The 21,539-nt window shown below is 41.2% G+C and overlaps 2 protein-coding genes across 4 annotated transcripts in view; one reads left to right on the top strand and one right to left on the bottom strand.

The window, feature by feature from the left end:
- Window positions 1-21,539, top strand: part of SRGAP1 (SLIT-ROBO Rho GTPase activating protein 1) — a 287,997-nt gene that overhangs the window by 36,360 nt on the left and 230,098 nt on the right. The window contains exon 1 of one of the 3 annotated variants that reach the window (XM_045464976.1): window positions 11,436-14,096. The exons of the other annotated variants lie outside the window; for them this stretch is intronic. The gene's annotated coding sequence lies outside the window, so the exon portion shown is untranslated. Of the gene's footprint in view, window positions 1-11,435; window positions 14,097-21,539 lie in introns of those variants that run through there. 3 annotated transcript variants of the gene reach the window in all.
- LOC123591151 (40S ribosomal protein S15a-like) lies at window positions 18,512-19,172 on the bottom strand. The gene has a single exon (XM_045464977.1). The coding sequence runs from the start codon at window positions 19,140-19,142 to the stop codon at window positions 18,657-18,659; it is 486 nt and encodes a 161-aa protein (XP_045320933.1). The 5' UTR covers window positions 19,143-19,172; the 3' UTR covers window positions 18,512-18,656.

Raw genomic sequence — 21,539 nt, forward strand, 5'->3', positions numbered from 1 at the left:
CTAATTGTAATTAATTATTTTTATAACAGATGTTTGTTCAACATCTGTTTCCCATAGACTGTGCTCCGTTATCTATCATATATATGCCCCAGCATTTACCTAGTACAGAGTTAAGTGCTCCATAAATAATTGTTTGGACTCTTAAAGATCAGATTTCTAATATTTTCTTTTATTTCAGTTTCCTAGCAGGAAGGTCTCCAGTGAGAAAGCTGTTAAAATGTTAGCTGTTCCCAACTGAGAATTTTTATGTTCTTATGAGTCTTAAAATGTATGTAAATGAGGAAATTGCACTGTTAAGTAGCATGTTATTGAATCAGAAATATGTGTATTGGTGGGACGCTTGGGTGGCTCATTGCTTAAGCGTCTGACTTAGGCTCGGGTCATGATCTCATGGTTCGTGGGTTCAAGCCCCATTTAGGGCTCTCTGCTGTCAGCGCAGAGCCAGCTTCAGATCCTCTGTCTCCCCCTCTCTCTGCCCTTCCCCTGCTCTTGCTATCTTTCTCTCTCTCTCTCTCTCTCTCAAAAGTAAAGAAACATTAAAAAAAAAAAAAAAAAAGAAATGTGTATTGGCATGTTTTATGAACAAATTGGCACTGAGATTTCTTTAAATATATTTCTAAAGTTATAGTTTTAAAAGTTTAGAACATGAAGGACTTGAAAAAGATTATCACAAAGCTTCTATCTCAGACATCCTTTTTGACCTGTCCTAAGGTTACAAGGTTAAGCAAGAAATAGGCACATTTTTCATAGCTTCAAACGTTTTTTGGTGGGATAGTAGGAGTGTGTTTGGTATACAAAGGTCCATTAATTCTATAAAAGGACATAATTTGAATCTCTAGTTGATTACAAGTTTAGAGGTCTCTGTAATATACAAAGTTTCTTAATTGTAAATAGTCACTTCCCAAGGCTTGCTGATCTCTATGAGGAAGTAATGAGACAGCAAGAATAACCAGCCGCTGTTTATGAAACCGAATGATAAAATTCACTTAATGAAAGTAATGTGCTGACAGCAGTGTTTACTGCTTAAAACATAATAATCATGTTTATTGTATCTCTGAGACAGAATATATCTGAAATGTACCAGAGGAAATTGAGAGTAATGTGCTTTTTCAAAACTGTGTGTTTATTTATATGAAACCAACATGAAAAGTTTGAAAAACCTTTTATCAGAGGTCTCAGTTTTATAGACTTAAACTGGAAAGATCACAGAATTCGAAAATAACCATCGTTTATAAAAATATAAAAAATTCAGAAATATGAACTTGGAAGACATAGGCACCTGGGAAAAATATTTTAATATCATGGACTAGAGGCCTTGTGAACTCCGAAAGACCTTGAAATCCACTTGCTGATGATTTTTGGAATCTCAGAAATAGTGTTAAAATACCATAGGATAGAAAAGAATAATTGGGAAGCTTAATGCAATCAGAGCCTCATAGCCTGTTACGGGAAGTAGCATTTGGCAAAGCCTGCTAAGCTACTGTAAATGAATGTTAATTGCATTTTATCAGCCGTTTGTACTATCTTTATTACATAATTTGAATATGTATGACCCTGTAAATATGTTTAACAGTGAAATTACAGTGTTTGTGGAACTCAAATTCCAAAAAGCATATAACCCTTTGATGAAGAATTATGTTTAAAAACTACACAGTTCAAGATGTTTCTACCGTTTAGAAGTAGTCTATATACTATGCAACAAGTCTTTCTGACTAAAATACTGTGACAAGCAGAATGGTGTATGTCAAAATCAATTTAGAAGACAGACGTGATTTGGTGAATTTATTGCATGTGCAAATAGGTAACCAACTAGAGTGTTTTAGCTTTTTTAGGATCAAATACAATTTATTTTCTTACTATATATGATTTTGGTTGGCTGTGTCATTTTCTGCTTAGAAATTATTAGCGAGCCAATGAACCAGACTTAGGAATTGAATGGCATCTCCTCAACTAGCAGTAATGTTGAAAATGAGAATAATGGATGGGAATGCCTCTTTAGTTTTCTAACTGTACTTGTTTGGCATATGTATATGTACTTGACTCTCTGCCAGTGCTTTCTTTTTTGCAAACGTAAATCCACTGGAAGGCATTTTTCCCTTCAGAAGGATTTAAATGGCATTGTTCTTCTGGAAAGTATAATCTAATAGGAAAATACCATTCCTATCAGAACCAAAAAAGCCTGTAATTAAGATGTGTCTCTGTCATGTTTTTTTTCTCTTTTTTGTTAAAACAGAAACTCAGACTCATTTAAGTAAATAAAATTGTCGGGTGAAACATTTGTTTTCAAAGGTTAATGGTAGTGTTACAAATATCTGGTTACTTCATTTTGATGGTCTATAATATTAACAAATTCTCATTTTAAAAAATTTGGTTGTATCTTGTTACTTTACATTTTGAGGTAGGTTTAGATTAATTTAGATTCTTTTGCATGTTGCCGCTCTTTGTCAACACAAGGGAGAAGTGCCAGGTGAGCCTCAGAGTCCGAGCGAGTGTTGGACCAGATTGTAGATTCAGTACTTATTAGCTTATCAGCCCTGTCCTAATCAGGTTACCAAATCTCTCTGGGACCTGGTGGCCTCACCTTCCTGGGGTCATTAGAAGGATTACCTGAAATCCTCACAAATATGTGGAAAGTGTTAAGAACGTATGCTTGAAGTCCACTGTGGTTCTTACAACACTGCTGCTACCAGTTGATGACAGAGCCTCTTTATGTTGTAGGTTATTTAAAACACTTCACCTTTCTGCCACCCTCATTTGGGAGAATTTGCTAGTTGGTACATTTTCCTTTAAAAACTTGACCGAGGGCAGGGGCGGGGGGGGGGGGGTGCACCTGGATGGCTGTCGGTTAAGTGTCTGACTCTTGATTTTGGCCCAGGTCTTGATCTCACCGTTTGGTACTTTGAGTTCGAGCCCCTCATCAGCTTGGGATTCTCTCTCTCCCCCTCTCTCTCTGCCCCTCCCCCCCTCTATCTTTTTCTCTCAAAAATAAACTTTAACAATAAATAAATAAACAGACAAGTAAATAAATATTTGACAAAGGGAAAAAATATCCAGAATGCAAGTCAGCTCTAAAGCCAACATGAGAGAAGTTTTGTTATGTCAGACACTGAATCCTAATGTCTAAAATGAGATTGGAACTTTCTTTATTGATTCATAATCTGTGCTGTTGCCAGTCTTACTGATACGGAGGAGTTGACAAGCTTTCTCTGTTAAAAGCCAGGAAGTTAACATTATAGGCATTGTAGCTCTTATAGTCACTGTCACAACTACTCTCCTCTGCCATTTGTATCCAAGACTGGCCATAAATTACAATGTGTAGATTAATGGGCATGGCTGTATTCTGGGAAAGGTGTATTTATAAAAACAGGAGGTAAGCTGGATTTTGCCCATGGACTGTAGTTTGCCAAATACTACTGTAGAGAATTAAGAGTTTGTTGGTGGCCTTTTTAAAAATCAGAGACAAATTCTTGTTCTCAGAGTTGCAGTTTGTATGACAGTTGACTTTGGTAGTCAGGTTCCCTCACATCTCTTGGAATAGAGCCGGGGGATGGGGAATGCCTTGCTTGCCTGAGAGGTTAGACATTACACCTGTTGATTCATAAGTAAGTAGATGCTGAGTTATCTTAGGATCGTGTTCTGGCTTTGCAGTTCAGTCTTTTGCAGTTCACCTGTTGCTCTACCCCTTACTAGCTTCAAGTTATTGTCTTGTGACGTGGCTTTCTTAGGGCTCAGTTTTCTCACGGGTAAAATAGTGATAGTTTTTACTTTGTTGGGTTGCTATGAGGATTGAATGAGCCCATGCATATAAAGTGTAAGGCTCAGGGTGCCTATGTGGCTCAGTTGGTTAAGCGTCTGACTTCGGCTCAGGACATGATCTTGTGGTTTGTGGGTTTCAGCCCCATGTCAAGCTCTATGCTGACAGCTCAGAGCCTGGAGTCTGCTTTGGATTCTGTGTCTCCCTCTCTCTCTCTGCCACTCCCCTGGTCACACTCTGTGTCTCTCAAAAAAAGATAAATAAATAAAAATAAATAAAAATTAAAAAATAAAGTGTAAGCCTCAGTGCCAGAAAAAGATAAATCCAATAAATGTAGTTCTTAAAAACTTAGGTGAGAATCTTACCTTGACGGCTACATCAAAGCTTTTTTGTTTTTAAAAACTTTTTTGTTATTTTACGTCCTTTGGTTTTTTTAAGAGTTGGAAGGAAATACACTTTTGTGTAATTACACACTCAAAATTATTTGGAACTGTGCCTCTCAAACTATCTGTGGTGAAAGGCTATTTTTTTTCCAACCTGTCATGAATCAGTGTTTTTATAAAATATACTAAGGTGAATTATTACAAAAATGAAATAAACAAAGGTAAATAGATATTTACACAGCCCCATTTTTTTTTTTTATGAGATCTAGTAAACACATAAAATTTCTAAATCTAATCTCTCTGCTTATTTCTTTGGGGACTGGTGATAAAGATATGGCAGACTGGTAGCTCTGACCCACACAGTCATACTTTGAGGGGCACTGGTGTGGGCAGAAGCAAATTCATGGGAATTCTTTTAAAATACCCAGATCAGTCACTCTTGAATAGAATCAGTCACTAAATAGTGAATTTGTCTCTTCTTAAAAAGTAGTGACCAACTGTAAGTGAATGTTATTAACTTACCCAAATCCATGTTTAACCCAGCCCCCACCACCGCCATTGGAAGGTGATCTGGTTTGAGGTAACTGGATATCCTCTTAGGGGATTAAGCCTTGATGTTGCTCTGGGCCAAGACCCTCAGTTGGAGCATCCCCATCCCCAGGTTCCAACCTGTGGCTCCAGCACTGATCCTGAGAGCCCAGACCTCATAGAGTATGGTATCTCAGGTCCCCAGTTTCTCCTCCATCTTCTGAAATCTGAAAGCACCTCCTGTGACCTCTTTTAAACCACACTCTATGTTATATTCTCATTATTTTCTCTGGTTTCTCTCTGTAGAACTGCAGGTTTTATAAGGATAGGGACTCTGATTCTTTTTTTGGTTTGCCGCTCCTGGGAAACCCTGGGTGCACCTTGAAAATGTGTTGATGTGTGAATGAATGAGTGCATGGTGCTGTCCAGGCCTCTCACCAGCCTGACCGACATCCTTTATCTGTATGCTCTTCACTTTGCTAGGGTCCCTCTCAAAAATATAGCCAGATTGGGAGGGGGAGGGGTGGGGAGGGCGTCACTCCAGAGCCACACATTGCTGTCAACGCTTTTTTCAGTGCCCATAATCCAAAAGGACAGGTACTGTGTATTTCGGGAAGTTGACTGTTTTCTTATCCTTCATTTTTTTGGTGCCGATTGTGTAATAGCATTGCAGGAGAGCAGCCAACGACGGTTCTACCACCTACAAAGTCACATTGACTTTCTGGAAACTGTCAGGGTCACACCTTACCTTAGTTGAAATCCAGTGGCATTGAGCTCTTGAGATTACAGATAGTAATTTTCTGCAGTAGACACAATGGTGTGTGAACATATGACTGGGCTGGTATACATCAAAGTGCTTGCATGGGATCTAGATCATTGATACATTACAGTAAACCACTTATGGATATTTTATGGTACATATATGGAATAATATTACCATATCACGGGGATAGAAAAGGTTATCGGAATTTCATTTGCATGGTAATAATCATTCGTAAGGAGAAAGAATTTATCATTTTAAGTTGATAGCCTATGGTGATAGATTTTAGCAGTTACATTTTGTTTGGAGGACCAGTAAAGTTTATAGCATATTGACTAGATGCTGGCTTTGGATCACGATGTTTAGATTCCCACCCCAGCTCCATGACCTTGTTCAGGTTAGTTGACCTCTTTACCTCACTTTCCTTACCTGTAACATGCAGGTAATAATAGTACGGAGGCATATGTTATTGTGAGGATTAAACATAATTCATGTAAGTCATTTCATGGTGTTCATCATTTCTTTAGCACTCATTATTACCATTTAATGTGTGTAGAGTCTTTGTTGGTGTAGTAACACTTTTTGAAAGAAACAAGAGGCTTCAGAGTACCCGTAGCAGTTGTATTTGAAAATCAAGTGTATGTCCAGAGTGCTGTTTTAACGTATTTCTGCCTTAAATTATTTTATATACATTAATTTATTCTTCTGGAGTCCTTCTTGAAATAAAAGTTACTTTAAACTTTTTTTAAATGTGGTTTTCTTATTAGCTTACATTTTATTGCCAGTTGACTTTGTCAACTGTCAGAATATTATTTGAATTACCTATGTTTAATATTTGAGATTGTCAGTCTTTCCTTTTACCATATCTTCTGTTGCTTATAAACTGAATGATCACTTCCCCATAGATCTGATAAATACTATATTCTCTCTTTTTTTTTTTTGTGATGGTTTCTCTATAACTTAATCTTAATTAAATTTTAGAATGATTTTTAGAGTGAGTACTTTTTCATCCATTCAGTTTTTCTGTCTGGTTGGAGCTACTTCTGGTTTCCTATCTTAAATTTTTAACACAATATCGAGAGGTGATATATGGTGTATTAAGAGCTTGTGACTCTTGATCTCAGGGTTGTGAGTTCGAGCCCCACTTTGGGAGTAGAGATTACTAAATAAATAAATAAATAAACTTAAAAAAAAAAGTAAAATAAATGATGAAAACCCTAACAAATAATAAGCAAACCATATTTTAAAAAGTTGTAATTTAATGGAATAAAATAGTAGGAAATATTATGAAAGTAAGCAATGTTGAAAACAAATGGAAAATTATAATATAGAGTTGCTTATACAGCATGAATATAATTAAGTTAAATATGCATTTTTAGATGAATAGATAAAAAGTGAAACTGTAGTGTTGAGACTAAGGATAACTTTTTTTTTTCTCTCCACTTTCCAATATTTATAATGTTGCTATAAGGTTTTTATAATTAAAAATTTTGGGGTGCCTGGGTGGCTCAGTTGTTAAGTATCTGACTTTGGCTCAGATCTCGAAGTTTATGAGTTCGAGCCCCATGTCAGGCTCAGCACTGACAGTGTGGAGATTACTTGGGATTTTCTCTCTCTCCCTCTGTCTCCCTGCCTCCACCACTTGCATTCACTCTCTAAATAAATAAGTAAATAAATAAATAAACTTAAAATTTTTTAAAAGACAAAATGCTATTTAATTGCTCAAAATGATAGATATTAAAAAAATCATACTGAACCTAAATCTTTTATTATAGTTAGCCAATTTATTGAATTTATTTACAAAATGTTTGTTAAAGTCTGTTTTGTAAATCAACTTCTTAGATGTCTAAGAACAAACAGGGTCTCTTAGTTTTATGTTTTGTACCCAAATACTAATTAGTTACCTACAAAGGACCAAGACAGCTCTCTTAAAACTCTTAGTCATGACATTCTGTAGATAGTTCATAAAGTAACTTTTCAAGGCCAGTGAGAAGTCAGCAGCGGAAACTTCTGTGACCCAATAAGGGGCTGCCCAGAGATCATTGCTGGTTCCTGAAGCATGTGTGGGGATATCCAGTTCCAGCCCAGACAAAGTGCAGATCTGGTTCATCATGCAGTTGCATCGTTAGCCTTCAGTCTGGGTGACAGGCTGCCAAGCCACCACCTGCCTAGCAGGACATTCAAGCCCACTTGCCAAGGCTGTTATTCCCATTTGGGGTCAGGCCAGCAGGGACCTTTCTCATTTAACCCTGGATGTCTTCATTTCCATGAGGTTTTCAAAGGAGAATGAAAGACTCAGCAGGGCAAGTGGTAGTAAGATCGGACACACCCCAGTTTATGGAATTGTAAGACTGTTCTTCGGTTATAGATGGGCCTGCCCTTGTCTCTCTCAGTCCATCCCCAAAGCTTCTCTTTTGAAACAAAACACATTTTTGTAGTAGCAAAGGTAATTTACCAAGGTAAGTCTTTTCCCTTGAAGTTAGAAGGAAGCCATTTTTCCTTTTTTGAAGTCCTCTAGGTAGTAGACTCCGAAACATCTCTCATTGCAAGTGCTCTTGTTCTTACGACCAAACATCTTCCTAAATTGAAAATTAAAGAAAAATGAGACACACACACACACAGGGAGAGAGAAAGAGGGAGGAGAGAGGGAGAGGGAGAGATAGGGAGAGAAAGGCTAAAAGTAGATGACATTGTTGCGTATACAAAATTGTTGAACTTGTAAAAATGCCTCTAGTATCAGACTGTGTCTTCATGCTGACAGCCCTACCCAGGGCTTATTCATTGTTTAAAACATACCCCTATTTTGACATTTCCTGTAAAGGGAAATCCTTTGGAATGCATACAGTAAGAAGTATGTAGAGCATTAGTCACTGAGATTTTTACATGTAATAGTTGAATATTGTCATTAGTTTTGATTCCCACATTATTGGAGTAGATTTTTATTAAAAAAAAAATTTTTTTTTCAACGTTTATTTATTTTTGGGACAGAGAGAGACAGAGCATGAACGGGGGAGGGGCAGAGAGAGAGGGAGACACAGAATCGGAAACAGGCTTCAGGCTCTGAGCCATCAGCCCAGAGCCTGACGCGGGGCTCGAACTCCCGGACCGCGAGATCGTGACCTGGCTGAAGTCGGACGCTTAACCGACTGCGCCACCCAGGCGCCCCTGGAGTAGATTTTTAAAATGGAGCCCAACAGGGAGCGTTCCCCTTTTTCCTACAACTGTGTTATGTAGAGCCACTGGCAGGAAGAAAAGCATTTGCTACTTCAAACATCCCTGGGAGCTGAAACTAACTGCTTGTGGATAATGTATTGTTGAGAGAACAGTGGTCTGGCTCATCAGATTCAGATTTGCTGCTTATATTTTCTAGAATATATGATATAATGTAATAATTTGAACTATCTCTTTTCACTAAAAAACTGTCTAAAATTTACAGTGAGTTGCAGTTGGGGCACCTGGGTGGCTCAGTCGGTTAAGCATCTGACTTTGGCTCAGGTCATGATCTCTCATTTGTGGGTTTGAGCCCTGCATCAGGCTCTGTGCCAACAGCTCAGAGCCTGGAACTTGCTTCAGATTCTGTGTCTCCCTCTCTGTCTGCCCCTCCCCTGCTTGTGCTCTGTCTCTCTGTGTCTCTCAAAAATAAGCAAAAACGTTAAAAAAATAAAAAAAATGAGTTGCAATTTGAGCAAAAGTAAAAACATTTATGTAAAATTTTTAACTAACCATAAATAATTAAAAAATACTTCACAGTAAAAAGTAAGATGCAAAATGACTTAAGGCCCTCCCTGTGTGTGTCAGGATTTTGATCAGGGGATTTGTGTGGAGGCGCAGTGACCCCCCCCCGCCAAAGGTATCTCACTTCTATTTTCCGCACAGGAGTATGCAGGGAAAAACCCAACACATGAGGGAGGATGAGGAAAAGAGACCCTGAATGGATAGCCAGCTGGGGGGTGGGGGGTGTGGAGGTGGCAGTTGGGGGTTATGCTTCTCCATGCTTTCTGGAGAAGGGTGAGGAAGAGGAAATCCTCTTGCCATAAACGCCCCATTTAGATCCATTGGAAACATTGGATTTGGCAATAGAGGAGGAAGAAAAAGGTTTGACTCATCAGATGCAGGAGGATCCACTTTAGAAGTTGAGTGTAATTACGGTTGAGCTGTCTCAGGTCTGCAGCTGCGTCTTGTCTGGAGAAGGTTTCTTTCAGCTTCCCATGTTCTCATCCAGTGACCACAAGCTTTCAGTTCAAGGAACAGAGTCTGCTTTGAGAAGAAGAAATGGCTCTTTCCAAATTTTCTTCGAGATTTTTGAATGGCTTCTTAAGGTTTCCAGCTCTTTGTCCTCGTATCTCATCTTGCCATCTGCACCAGAACTTTCCCCCTCTTTTTCCATATCATGATTTGTCTGGAAGGTAATGCCCAAGAAGCTCCATTTCTTCTTGACTAAGGACAGTCTTTTTTTTTTTTTTTTCCATTTGTTTATTTTGAGAGAGAGAGCAAGTAGGGAAGTAGCAGAGAAAGGGAGAGAGAGGGAGAATACCAAGTAGGCTCCCCACTGTCAGCACAGAGCCCAATGTGGTGCTCGAATTCACAAACCGCAAGATCATGACCTGAAACTGAAGTCAGATGTTAAACTGACTGAGCTACCCGGGCACCCACAACAGTCATTTTATTTCCCCTCTCCTACAGCCTGCAAACTGCACTTTGAATTGAGGCTTTCACAGTAGGAAGACTTTTAAGATCATCTTTCAGGTCTGCTCTGTGTTCTCTCCTGTAGAAATACTGATAGAGGCTGGATGGCTCAATAGTTGAAGCGTCCGACTTCAGCTCAGGTCATGATCTCACTGCTTGTGAGTTCAAGCCCCACATTGGGTTCTGTGCTGACAGCTCAGAGCCTGGAGCCTGCTTCGGCTTCTGTGTTTCTGTTTTTCTCTGCCCCTCCCCTGCTTGCTCTTGGTCTTTCAAAAATAAGTTAACATTTAAATTTTTTTTTTTTCAACGTTTATTCATTTTTGGGACAGAGAGAGACAGAGCATGAATGGGGGAGGGGCAGAGAGAGAGGGAGACACAGAATCGGAAACAGGCTCCAGGCTCTGAGCCATCATCAGCCCAGAGCCTGATGCGGGGCTCGAACTCACGGACCGCGAGATCGTGACCTGGCTGAAGTCGGACGTCTAACCGACTGCGCCACCCAGGCGCCCCTCAAAAATAAGTTAACATTTATAAAAAAACATTATATTCTTTAGATCCACCCATATTGTTGCAGATGGCAAGATTTCATTCATTTTATGACTAATATTCCATTGTGTACATATGCCACTTCTTTATCCATTCATCTATAGGGGGGCACCTGGGCTCTTTCTATGATGTGGTTATAATGTTGCAGTAAATGCACGGGTGCATGTATCCCTTTGAATTAGCATTTTTGTCTTTTTTGGGTAAATACCCAGTAGTACAATTATCAGATTGTATTTTTAATTTTTTAAGGAACCTCCATACTGTTTTCCACAGTGACTGCACCAGTTGGCATTCCTACCAACAGTGCACAAGGGTTCCTTTTTCTCTACATCCTCACAACATTAGTTATTTCTTGTGTTTTTGATTCTAGCCATTCTGACATGTGTGAAGTGTACCTCATTGCGGTTTTGATATGCATTTCCCTGATGATGAGTGATGTTGAGCATCTTTTTCCTGTGTCTGTTGGCCATCTTTATGTTTTCTTTGGAGGAATGTCTGTTCATGTCTTCTGCCCGTTTTTAAATTGGATTATTTGTTTTTTTTGGGTATTGAATTGTATCAGTTCTTTATATATTTTGGGTACTAGCCCTTTATTGGATATATCATTTATAAATATCTTCTCCCATTCAGTAGGTTGCCTTTTAGTTTTGTTGATTGTTTCCTTCACTGTGCAGAAGCCTTTTATTTTGATGTAGTCCCAATAGTTATTTTTGCTTTTGTTTCCCTTGCCTCAGGAGACCTATCTTGCTGCGGCTGATGTCAGAGTGATTATTGCCTGTGTTCTCTTCAAGGATTTTTATGGTTTCAGGTCTCACATTTAGGTTGTTAATCCATTTGAGTTTATTTTTGTGTATGGTGTAAGAAAGTGGTGCAGCTTCGTTCCTCCATCTTGGGCTGACTTTCCACAGAGACTCTAGAACTCTGTATGGAGTCCAGAGGCTTTTTATCTGTTGCCCTGAGTAGCATTGAGTTTATTGTAGCTGTTTAGTTTCTGTATGGAGTCTCTTTTCTTGCAGTATCAGACATTGGGTCTTCTTGTTTAGTACGTGGAGATTTCTCTTTTCCGAGTTGGTTTGCAGTAAAGCACAAGATGGACCAAATCACAAGATTAACATGTCCAAGGCATTGCGTACTCTGGGTTTTCATCTTCTCCCACCACAGGGTAAACGTTGACAGGAGCTTTACATTTTTCTAGAACCGTGAGGAGCTATTAATGTTTCTTGTCTGTATCAAAAAGCTTTTTTTCAGTGACTGAAAATTCTGTTAAAACTAAAAGAATTGGCAACTTCCCAACTATCCAGGCACATGTCACTATCTTCCATTTTTACCCGGGGAGGATGACCGCGGTCTCACATTGTTGGGTAATTCTGCCACAAAGCAGTGTAATGTCTACCATCTTGGTCAGAAATACAGCTCATGGCAGAACGAAGCCCCTCCAAGGTAGTCTAAGCTGCCGCAGAACCTTCTGCAGCCCTCATGTCCAGCTAGGTCACAGCATACCCTGATGAACACTGGACATGGTTGTGTTCAGAACCAAGCTTGCGCCTGGCACCTGGGATGGATCATGAATGGAGAGGGTCAGTGGGGATGGAGGACTGGTCCAAGAAAAACACACCCTCAGCCCTGCCCATGGCTCCTCCTTCTCTTAAATTTTACTTTCTGTGGCCCTAGAGGCCCCCTCCCCACTCCCATTTTGTGCACGTGTGGTTTTTTTCTGCCTTGAAAGTCGTTCTCCTCCCCGTGTGCGTGGGAACAGTATCCATCCTGTAATTTCCTCATCCCTGTGACCACAGTGCCCAGGGCAGAGCCAGGTGCAGAGTGGATGCTAAGTGCAACATGCTTGTTTGTGGAAGGAAGGAAGGAGTGAGTGCGTGAATGACAGAGGGGCAAAGCCACACACATAATGCCCTCCCGACTCAGCAGAGGGTTTTAGGAGAGCTTGAAACTCCTTTGAGAATTCTCAACTGGGAGGTGGTGGTGGCATTTCTGGCCTGGGCTCCTGATTTCCTCCTCTCCCCTCCCCTGTCCTCCACTTAAGTAGGTTTTAAAAGAGCATAGCATGTGTGAATTGTCTCGTCAAGTAGTGACACAGGCAGCCACGGCTGCTGCTCTTAGAGGTTTAATGCCACTTGACAACATTTTAGAGATCTGCTCTGTAAAAACGATGGAACGCAAAGCAGGAGAGCCTGTCCTATAAGGAAAATAATAATGGCCTCAGAGTTGGTTTGTTTTTCCCTGTGTAAGATCTTTGTTATTTGGGAGTGAGTGAGTAGTGCCATAAGAGACAGCTAACAACTGAACTGGCTTTTCCCTCTAAAGATCCTGAGACCTGGTGTGTGTCATACCAAATAGTTATGTCTTTTTCTCCCCCAGAGAGTTAGTCCAAGCATCTAATCTGTGCTGGGCACATGGTAGGCGCATACTGTATATTTGTTGAATGAATAAATATGGTAAATACTAAATGTTTCTTAGTCACAGGGAGTTGAAATAAAAGTGCAAGAATGTCTCATGGTTATTGTGTATTTACCATGAGCGACTCTTTTGTCTGCTTTGTGTAGTTTTTCCCCATGAAATGCCATTTCTCCCTGACTGACCTGTGGCTTCCCTCCCTTCTTTCACTTTTACAAATGGCTGCAGGTTCACACTGATGACATTTCTCCACCTCGCAGGTACTTCCGGAATACTCCAGGCTCTGATGCCTGCCCTGGATAAGAGTAACAGCATTAATCTTCGTTCACCCCTCTCCTCCCCAACTCCCAAGAAGCCAGTGCTGGTTTTTTTTTTTTGCTTTTCTGTTTTGTTTTTTTGTTTTTTTGTTTTTACCAGAAAGGAGTAGCATGGTTTTTTAGAGCCACGCTTACACTTTAGAAACTGAGGCTGACAGGCCAAGAGTTAGGGGAGAGTAAGCTGGTAGGGAAGATGTAGATGAGTGGATGTTGTTCAGGTGTATGTTTTTTCCTCCTTCATGCTGCTGGCTGCAGTGACTACTAACCAAAGCTCGAGTTTTGGTTTCATGGCGGAAAAAATAACCCGAGTTAACGCAAAAGGTTGTGCTTTCTGACTGTGGGAAGTTGAAACTGGAACTATTTAGAGGAACATGGTGTGAGCAGTGTATGTTGAAGCCGGGGGGTGTGGCCTCTGCCCCCACACCCCTTCACTCACCGTCCACCTCTGCAGTGCCCAGCCGCACCTGGGGTGAGGAGGGAGCGCCCCAGGCCTAAGTGCTACCACCTGAACTCCTCAGGCCAGGCCTGCCGGAGCACCCACGGCTGCACAATGAAAGCTGTTCACCTGAATGTATGCAAGGGCTGAATCATGACACGGTTCACCTGAAACTAATAGTACACTGTATTGTTCACTGGGATTTAAATAAAGAAGCTCTTCACCTGGCCTACAGCAGGTCTGCGTGGTTGGTCAGTTTCGTCCTCAGCCAGAAAAGGTAGGAAGGCGACGACTCCTCCGGGCTCTGTTCTGCCCCGTTCCTGTCCTCTTCTACCGGGCCTTGTGGAAAACTGGTTCTGCTGTAAGTCAACACCCCAGCCTTCACAGGCTGCTCCTCCAAAACTTTGCGTTTCTTCCTCTTCATCTCCAAGGAGAAATACATCCCTGGGGGCCTTTCCTAGAGGAAGCTCTACGCCTTGCTCAGCTCCGCTTTGCTGGTTCCAGACACCTTTTCTTTCTTCGTACGGAAGCCCTCCCTCCTGCGTGGGGTCAGGCCACCTGCTGGACCCCACCCTCTCTTGTTCCTTGGGACACTCAGGGACTTGGTTCTGGGTCGCTCCTCCACACTGTTGGGAGTCCTTCAGTGCCTCTCAGCATGCTCATGGCCCACGTCCAGTGGCCTTCACTCCCACACCTGAGTTGTTACCAGAGGAAAGTTTTCCGATGACAAATACCTGCTGTCTTGTCCTTGTTTGTCCTTCCTTGTCCTTCCCGTTCTCTTGCTTACGTGTTTCCAGCATACTTGTGTAAGAGATGGCCCTACTCAGTCACTTGACCCTCAGTGTTCTTTTCACCATCCCCACACCCCATGGTCTTTGGTTCACCTGCTTCTCTTGAGGTTATTTTTGACCCCCATCAAGGCTGCTCATTCCCTCCCCTGTACCCCTGGGCTAACATTTGGAGGATATTAGTACATTCAGAAAATAAACTGGCAAAGGAGGTTGAGTCTGTGCCTTCCTCCCCCTCAAAAAAGTATGGTGCAGCGATGAAGACGGTAGGGGGAAATACTACGTGGGGGGGCCTGGGTGGCTCAGTCGGTTAAGCGTCTGCCTTCGGCTCGGGTCATGATCTCACAGCTCCTGAGGCCCCACATCGGACTCTGCTGTCAGCGCAGAGCCTGCTTTGGATCCTCTGTGCCTTCTCTTTCTGTCCCTCCCCCGCTTGCTATCTCTCAAACTTAAAAAAAAGATGACCAGCCTAGTACATGCACATAATTAAAAATAATAGAATAAACATGCTTATAGTGAAAAATAGCGTTTCGCTTTTCACCTCCAGCCTTGAACTGCAGCGTCAATCGTTTTTAAATGTTTGGTATTTAGTTTCTCTGGTAGTTACTGCCATATTTCTAAATACTATAGTTAAATCTCAAATAGGGATAGTGAAAAATAGTTTCTGAAATAATGAAGTCATAAGTAACACTGAATTGTTGCTGCCAGTTTCATTATGAAAGTTTTGAAAACTGTTGTAGATAAATGCCTTTAAGTCATGATGGTAGTGACTCAAAAACCTTCACCTCCCACCTTCTCTTTCAGTGTTAGGAATGGAATTTTTAAAATATACTCTGGAGTATATTTTGTGTATTGTTTTTGTATATTTTAATAGCATAAAGTTGATGTTTTCCCAACCCTATTTTTTTTTTTTTTTAACCTTTTGGCTCTTGAGGCCCTTTTTTTTTTTTTTTTTTTTTTCATTGCATGAGGGTCCAGTATGGAAAATTTATGGCACCTCGTTTATAAAACCTTGGTAAGCACTTTGTGTAGCTCTTCAAAGGTACAGCTCATTCTTCTTTGAATCTTAGAAGGTGGGCTTAGAATGAGCCTGTGTCTCTACTCTAAGCCACTGTTACAGGAAAGGTTATTGAGGAGAGGCGTACTTTTTGAAAAAACACTCCAGCTACCTCATTTTAGAGTGCAAAATGGCTGCCTGTGGTTGAAAATAAGTTGGTAGGTAGAGACTTTAGTGCACTTAATTAAAGTACTGTGCTGAAAGAAATTGTAGCAATTATATATTATTAACCTAAGAGGTGCCAAGGCTTTGAAGTTATTTGCTGTGGCCCATTATTTTCCTTGATTGCATGCCATCTCAGATGGAGCTGGGCTGTTCGGTTACGTAGGCATTTAGGAGAAGAGCAACATAGTAAACCCCAGTCCAAATTAGGATCTTTGGAACTCTGTGCTGCATACTCAAGCTACTGCAAAGGGAATCCAGTCTTTTGCTGCTATAGTTACTTTGTGATTATGCTACTTTCCCTGCCCACTCCCCAGTCAGACATTATTTAGTTTATTGGAAAATACATGTTGTATGTGTCAACTAAAAACAGGGTGTCATTTTGGGACTTCAATGGAGGAGGATTTTATTTTAGACTGAAGTGAAAGAATACAGAAATTGAAGATCTGAGCAGAGCAGTGCCGGGTCCGTTAATGTAAGAAAACCAGGCTTTGCCAATGTAGGGCTCAGAAGTGCTTACACGTGCGGTAGGCAGGCAGCAGGGCATCTCTGGCTAAGAAGAGATCAAAGTGTACTTTTCTGTGTTAATAACTCTGCAAAGTGGCAGAGGGTTTCAGCGAAAAGAATAAAATAAGGTTCTAGATCTGATTTTTATCATTTTAAGCTGTCCTCCGCTACAGTTATTAAATAGAAAAGGTTTCCTGAGTACCCATGATATGCCTGACAGCTAAAATTTGACAGCTGAAAATGGATAGGAATCAAATAGGCCAATCCCTTTATTGTACGGAAGAGAAAACCAACTCGAGAGGCCAAGTGACTTACGTAAGTGACCTTGGACAAATCCTCACATAGGTCTGCTACATTTTAGATTTCTAAAAAAAAAAGTTTATTTTGACAGAACATGCACGTGTTCACCCATGTGTGTGAGTGGGGGAGGGCGGAGAGAGCTCGGGGGAGAGAATCCCAATGCAAGATGATATGACCTGAGCCCAAAGCAAGAGTCAGGCTTCATGGACTGAGCCACCCAGGTGCTACATTTTACTTTTATTAGCTCTGAACATTTAAACGTTTCAATATTCATTAGAACTTTCTTACTGTAGTTACATCTGATGCTACTGATGAATTTGGGGTGGGTAATGGCAGGGGGCAGTGCATGGGGTCTGGAGCCGACAACCAAGAAAGAATTCTTCCAGAGGTCTTTGGTGCAAAAAGGTGATCTTATTAAAGCACAGGGACGGGACCCATGGGCAGAAGAGCTGCACTGCAAGTGTGTTGTGGGGGTGGGTGGGGGGGGTGGCGGTGCAGTGTGTGACTGTTTCACCGAGTTGGGGAGATAACGTCAAGAGGGAGTTTCCAAGGAGAGTTGGCACATGCTAAAGACTTACTGGAGGCCTGACTACTGTCAAGCCAAGGTGGTTTTTCAGAGCAAAGCCTTAACATTATGACAGTAGGTTGTTCCTAGTGGCCATTGATGGGATTGCCTTTTCTGGTAGACTGGTGGAGACTCTTACCAGTTTAACCATTTGCTCTTTTGTCCTTTGCTGTTTTTGGGTGGCCTGGAGTGTCCAAGGAATATCCTACATGTGCCACCGGGGGTGGGGTGGGGGGTGGGGGGTGGGATGCTGTTAGCCTGCACTTTGCCCTCCGCTTACCCCACGCTCCCTCATCACTACTATAGAGAGTTCTGTTGTGCATTGGGAAGTGAAAGCCTTCATCTGTTTACTGAAAAAACATTTATTGAGCATTTACTGTGTTCAAGGCACTCTGTTGTGACTTTTTAAGATCTGGCCTGATAGGATAGTTTAATATAAAAGTTAATGTTCAAACCAAGACCAGAGTCTTTCTTTGTCTTCTCTGATCTTGTGCTTATCCCACGTGGAAATTATTAAGCCACTGTAGAAAAGGTTTAATGTTGCACATATATAGGAAGTATGTTTGGAAAGGTTTACGGAACTGTTGGCCCTGCATTGCCCAGTTCAGCAGTGCAAGAGAAAATTCTGTTTTTCTTCTTTCCTCTACACTCAACTCAGAATACCTCTGTCCGCCATGTGTGGTGATTTTTCTGACACCAAGGAATTCTTAGCAGCCAGGTGTCCTACAGTTTAACTTCTTTGTGTCCTAGGATTTAACTCCATTCTGACACTGTCTACCTGGAGATAGTCAGATCCCCCAGGCTAAGGGCTCAGCCCTACAAGGCTGCCCCCACTTCAGATGTCCATTCCAAGTCCAGGTTGTCACCTTGGCTTCTGACCAACCAGCTATGAATTGTAAGTTCCAATTCCGCCCCACCCCCTCAGGGCAAACAATTGATCCTTTGCTAGAATGGTGCACAGAACTCAGGAAAACCATTTATTTTCTAGATTACTGCTCTATTATGAAAGGACACAACTCAAACAGCCAGTGGGAAGAGATGCACAGAGCCTGGTACGGGGAGGGGTGTGGGGTTTCCATGCCTTCTCCAGGTACATCATTCCTCCAGCACTTCTGCGTGCTCACCAGCCTGGGAGCTGGCCAGATGCCTTCCCTAGGAGTGTTGATCGAGGCTTCATCACGTAGGCACCATTGATTGATTCAACCTCCATTCATCTCCCCTCCCTAGAGGTGGGGGTGGGGTGGGGTGCGAATGAAAGGTCCAACCCCCTTGGGGTGCCTGGGTGGCTCAGTCAGTTAAGCGTCAGACTTCGTTTAGGCTCAGGGCGTGATCTCACAGCTTTGTGGGTTTTCTCTCTCTCTCAGAAACAAATCAGTATTTGTCCCCTGTGTAAGTGGTCTAACTCCACTGCTGACCTTCAGCTAGTTATGACCCTACAGCAACAGAGTGTTAGTAAGTCTAGACGTTTTGTGAAATTGCTGCATTTCTAGCACTGGCTCTTTTTTTTTTTTTTTTTTTTTTTTCCAATGGAAGCATTTTATTTGCATGTATATATTCCATCCCTAGGTAAAAGAATCTCAGGACTTTTCCCCCTGTGTGCGTTGATCTTACTCCTTCATGGTCCATGATGCCAGCTGAGGTTGTCGGTCCCATGAAACCAAATTGGCTGGATGGGAGCAGATTATTCTGCCATTTTTCTAGATCTTTGAGTTGTACACGAAATCTGGGGCTGATCACGCCACACTTGTTTAATCGGCTCGTGAGGTTCACAACCATTTTCCCAGCTCTGTGATCAGCAGTGATTTCAAATAAACCAATGTAACCATGCTTCATCATCACAGTCAGAAACCGGATGACGATTTTGGAGAATGGCCTAATAAGTTGGCATTTGCCTCTCTTTGCAGCGTTGTTAATACTCTTTAGAGCATCTGCCAAAACCATCATGAGTACCAATATGGTGGCACAGAAAGATGGCTCGTTTTGTTGAACACTCTGTACATACTATGGGGACTGTGTCTGTGCATAGGAATGAGGATCTTTTTTTGAAAGCAACATTTCCCAGTGTCTTCTGAAGAATGCTAACTCTGAGTTAATTTGGAATTATTTTGTAAATAAGCTTCTGTAGTCAGACAACTTTGGGGAGCCTTGATTGTTCCAAATACATTCAGAAAATCCTTCACACTGGATTTGATTTGCTTGATCAGAGAACCCTATTCCCATTGAACATGTATGGACCTCTCTTGTTACCACACAAAGTGGGTGGCCGTATTTTGGGCAATGGTGGTAGGAGCAGACTGATTTGATAGACCTCTTTTTATACAACAGATGTCAATTGAATGTTAATTAACATTGAAGAGATCATTCTAAGTTACTAACTCTTTTGTAATGTAAATGAAACCCTTGAATTGTCCATTTTTGACAGGGTCAGATTTTCTGTTTTTAAATAAAAGATCTGGTCACAGTAAAAGCCTGCTACTAGAACATATGTGCTATTTTGATTTGGTTTCCATAGGAATAAATATTGAGATTACTTTTGTTTGGGGAATTAGGCTAATGTGCTTCATAACAATATGTGCAGCCAAATTTAGGGGAGATAATAGTGTGAGAACCAAGGCCACTAGAGCTGTACTTAGGAGAAAAATGTTTGGGCATGCCAATTGTGGTCTCAAATGTACTACCACTACATTGTTTTAATGGCTTGGTTATGTGGAGTAAAGGGATATTTTCACCCTCATCAATGAAATCTGGGTACAGTCTAGGGAGGAGGTGAAAGAAAATTCCTCTAAAAGGAATTAGCCTTTTATTTAGGCGGCAATGCTTGAACATGCTCTCAAGAATCCCATTGGTCACCCCCTCAGTTTACCTTGCCTGCTCTTTCAGATGCGTCTTAAAATAGCATGATTTGCCACAGTCCTATTGAAATATGGTGCTCTCCACTTAGTAAAATGTTTCTGCATTAGATTTCATTTAATTGCGTTTTCATGTGTCGTTATTCTGAGCCTCAAATTCAATTTGGGAACACAGTTAACTAATAGAAATCTTTCTGGGTATTTCATTTGGGTTAGCATTTAGATTTGGGGGCGGGGAATAGAGTTTTGTCCCTTGATGATTTGCAAAGGTATTTCTAGATATTAATATAGAAATCCAAGAACAAGAAGGCACAGAAGGCCCACCCACCTGCCGCTTAATATATTTCAGAGCCTGAGAAAAAGAAAGGTTTGGGTACATGGGGTGGTGGTGTCTCATCCTCTTCGCAGCTGCTATGCTGTGATAAGAAAGTGGAGCTCAATTTACGCTGACCTTGTGTCTAACCAAAGTGTGTCCTACAAACTATTGGAGGAATTAAGGAAGAACTTCCTGTGAAATACGGCTAATGTTGGCCTTTAAAGGGTTGAGAAATGAAAATCTGTGAGCATGACGCATACTCGCGGGGTGGGGGGGGGGGGCGGGCAACAGGATTTCCTGTGCTGGGAAGGAAGCTTGTTTGGAAGCCTTTTAATTCATTCAGAAATGTGGAGACCAATATGGCAGTGAAGAGCTTGGTTTTGCAGTTATGGAATCTAATACAGTCAGCCCGGTACATCCCATTGTTAATTTATAAGAATATTCATTCTGTATTCATTCCAAATACTCATAATGTTATCTTGAATGGGAACATTTTCCTTGAGCATCTCATGTAATCCTTTTATGATAATTTTAAAATGTAATTCTGCCAGATAAATGGACACCTCATTGGGCACTTTAGTCTCTGTTCCAGTATGGGAAATTTCCTCAAATTAAAATTTAGATTTTGCAGAGTTTTAAGCAGGGAATGTTAAAACTTTTAAAAGATTTATGTCACATTACATAAATATTATAGAACTGAAATAGGTACCAAAAAATACTCGGTGAGAATCCTTTGTGATAATATGTACATTAAGACTCAAAGCAACAGTTTTAAGCTAATAAATGTATGTTGGTATTTTAGTTAATCTTTTTGGAATCTTCGTATTTACCATTTTGTTTTAAGTTTATTTTTAGAGAGCCCAAAACAGGGTCAGTGGGGGAGGGGTAGAGAGAGGGGAAAGAGAGAATCTCAAGCAGGCTTTGCAGTGTGAGCACAGAACCGGACACAGGGTTTGAACTCCTGAAACCATGAGATCATGACTTGAGCTGACACCGACAGCTTAACTGACTGAGCCACCTGCCCCTATATTTGCCATTGTTAGATAGTGCTTTAAAACTTTGTTTTAAATTTTTAAAAATGTATTTATTTGAGAAGGAGTGCAAGCAGGGGAGGGGCACAGAGAGGGCGAGAGAGCAAGATAATCCCAGGCAGGCTTCACGTTGTCATACGGAACC

Source organism: Leopardus geoffroyi, chromosome B4, assembly GCF_018350155.1.
Source record: "Leopardus geoffroyi isolate Oge1 chromosome B4, O.geoffroyi_Oge1_pat1.0, whole genome shotgun sequence".
Classification (NCBI taxonomy): Eukaryota; Metazoa; Chordata; class Mammalia; order Carnivora; family Felidae; genus Leopardus; species Leopardus geoffroyi.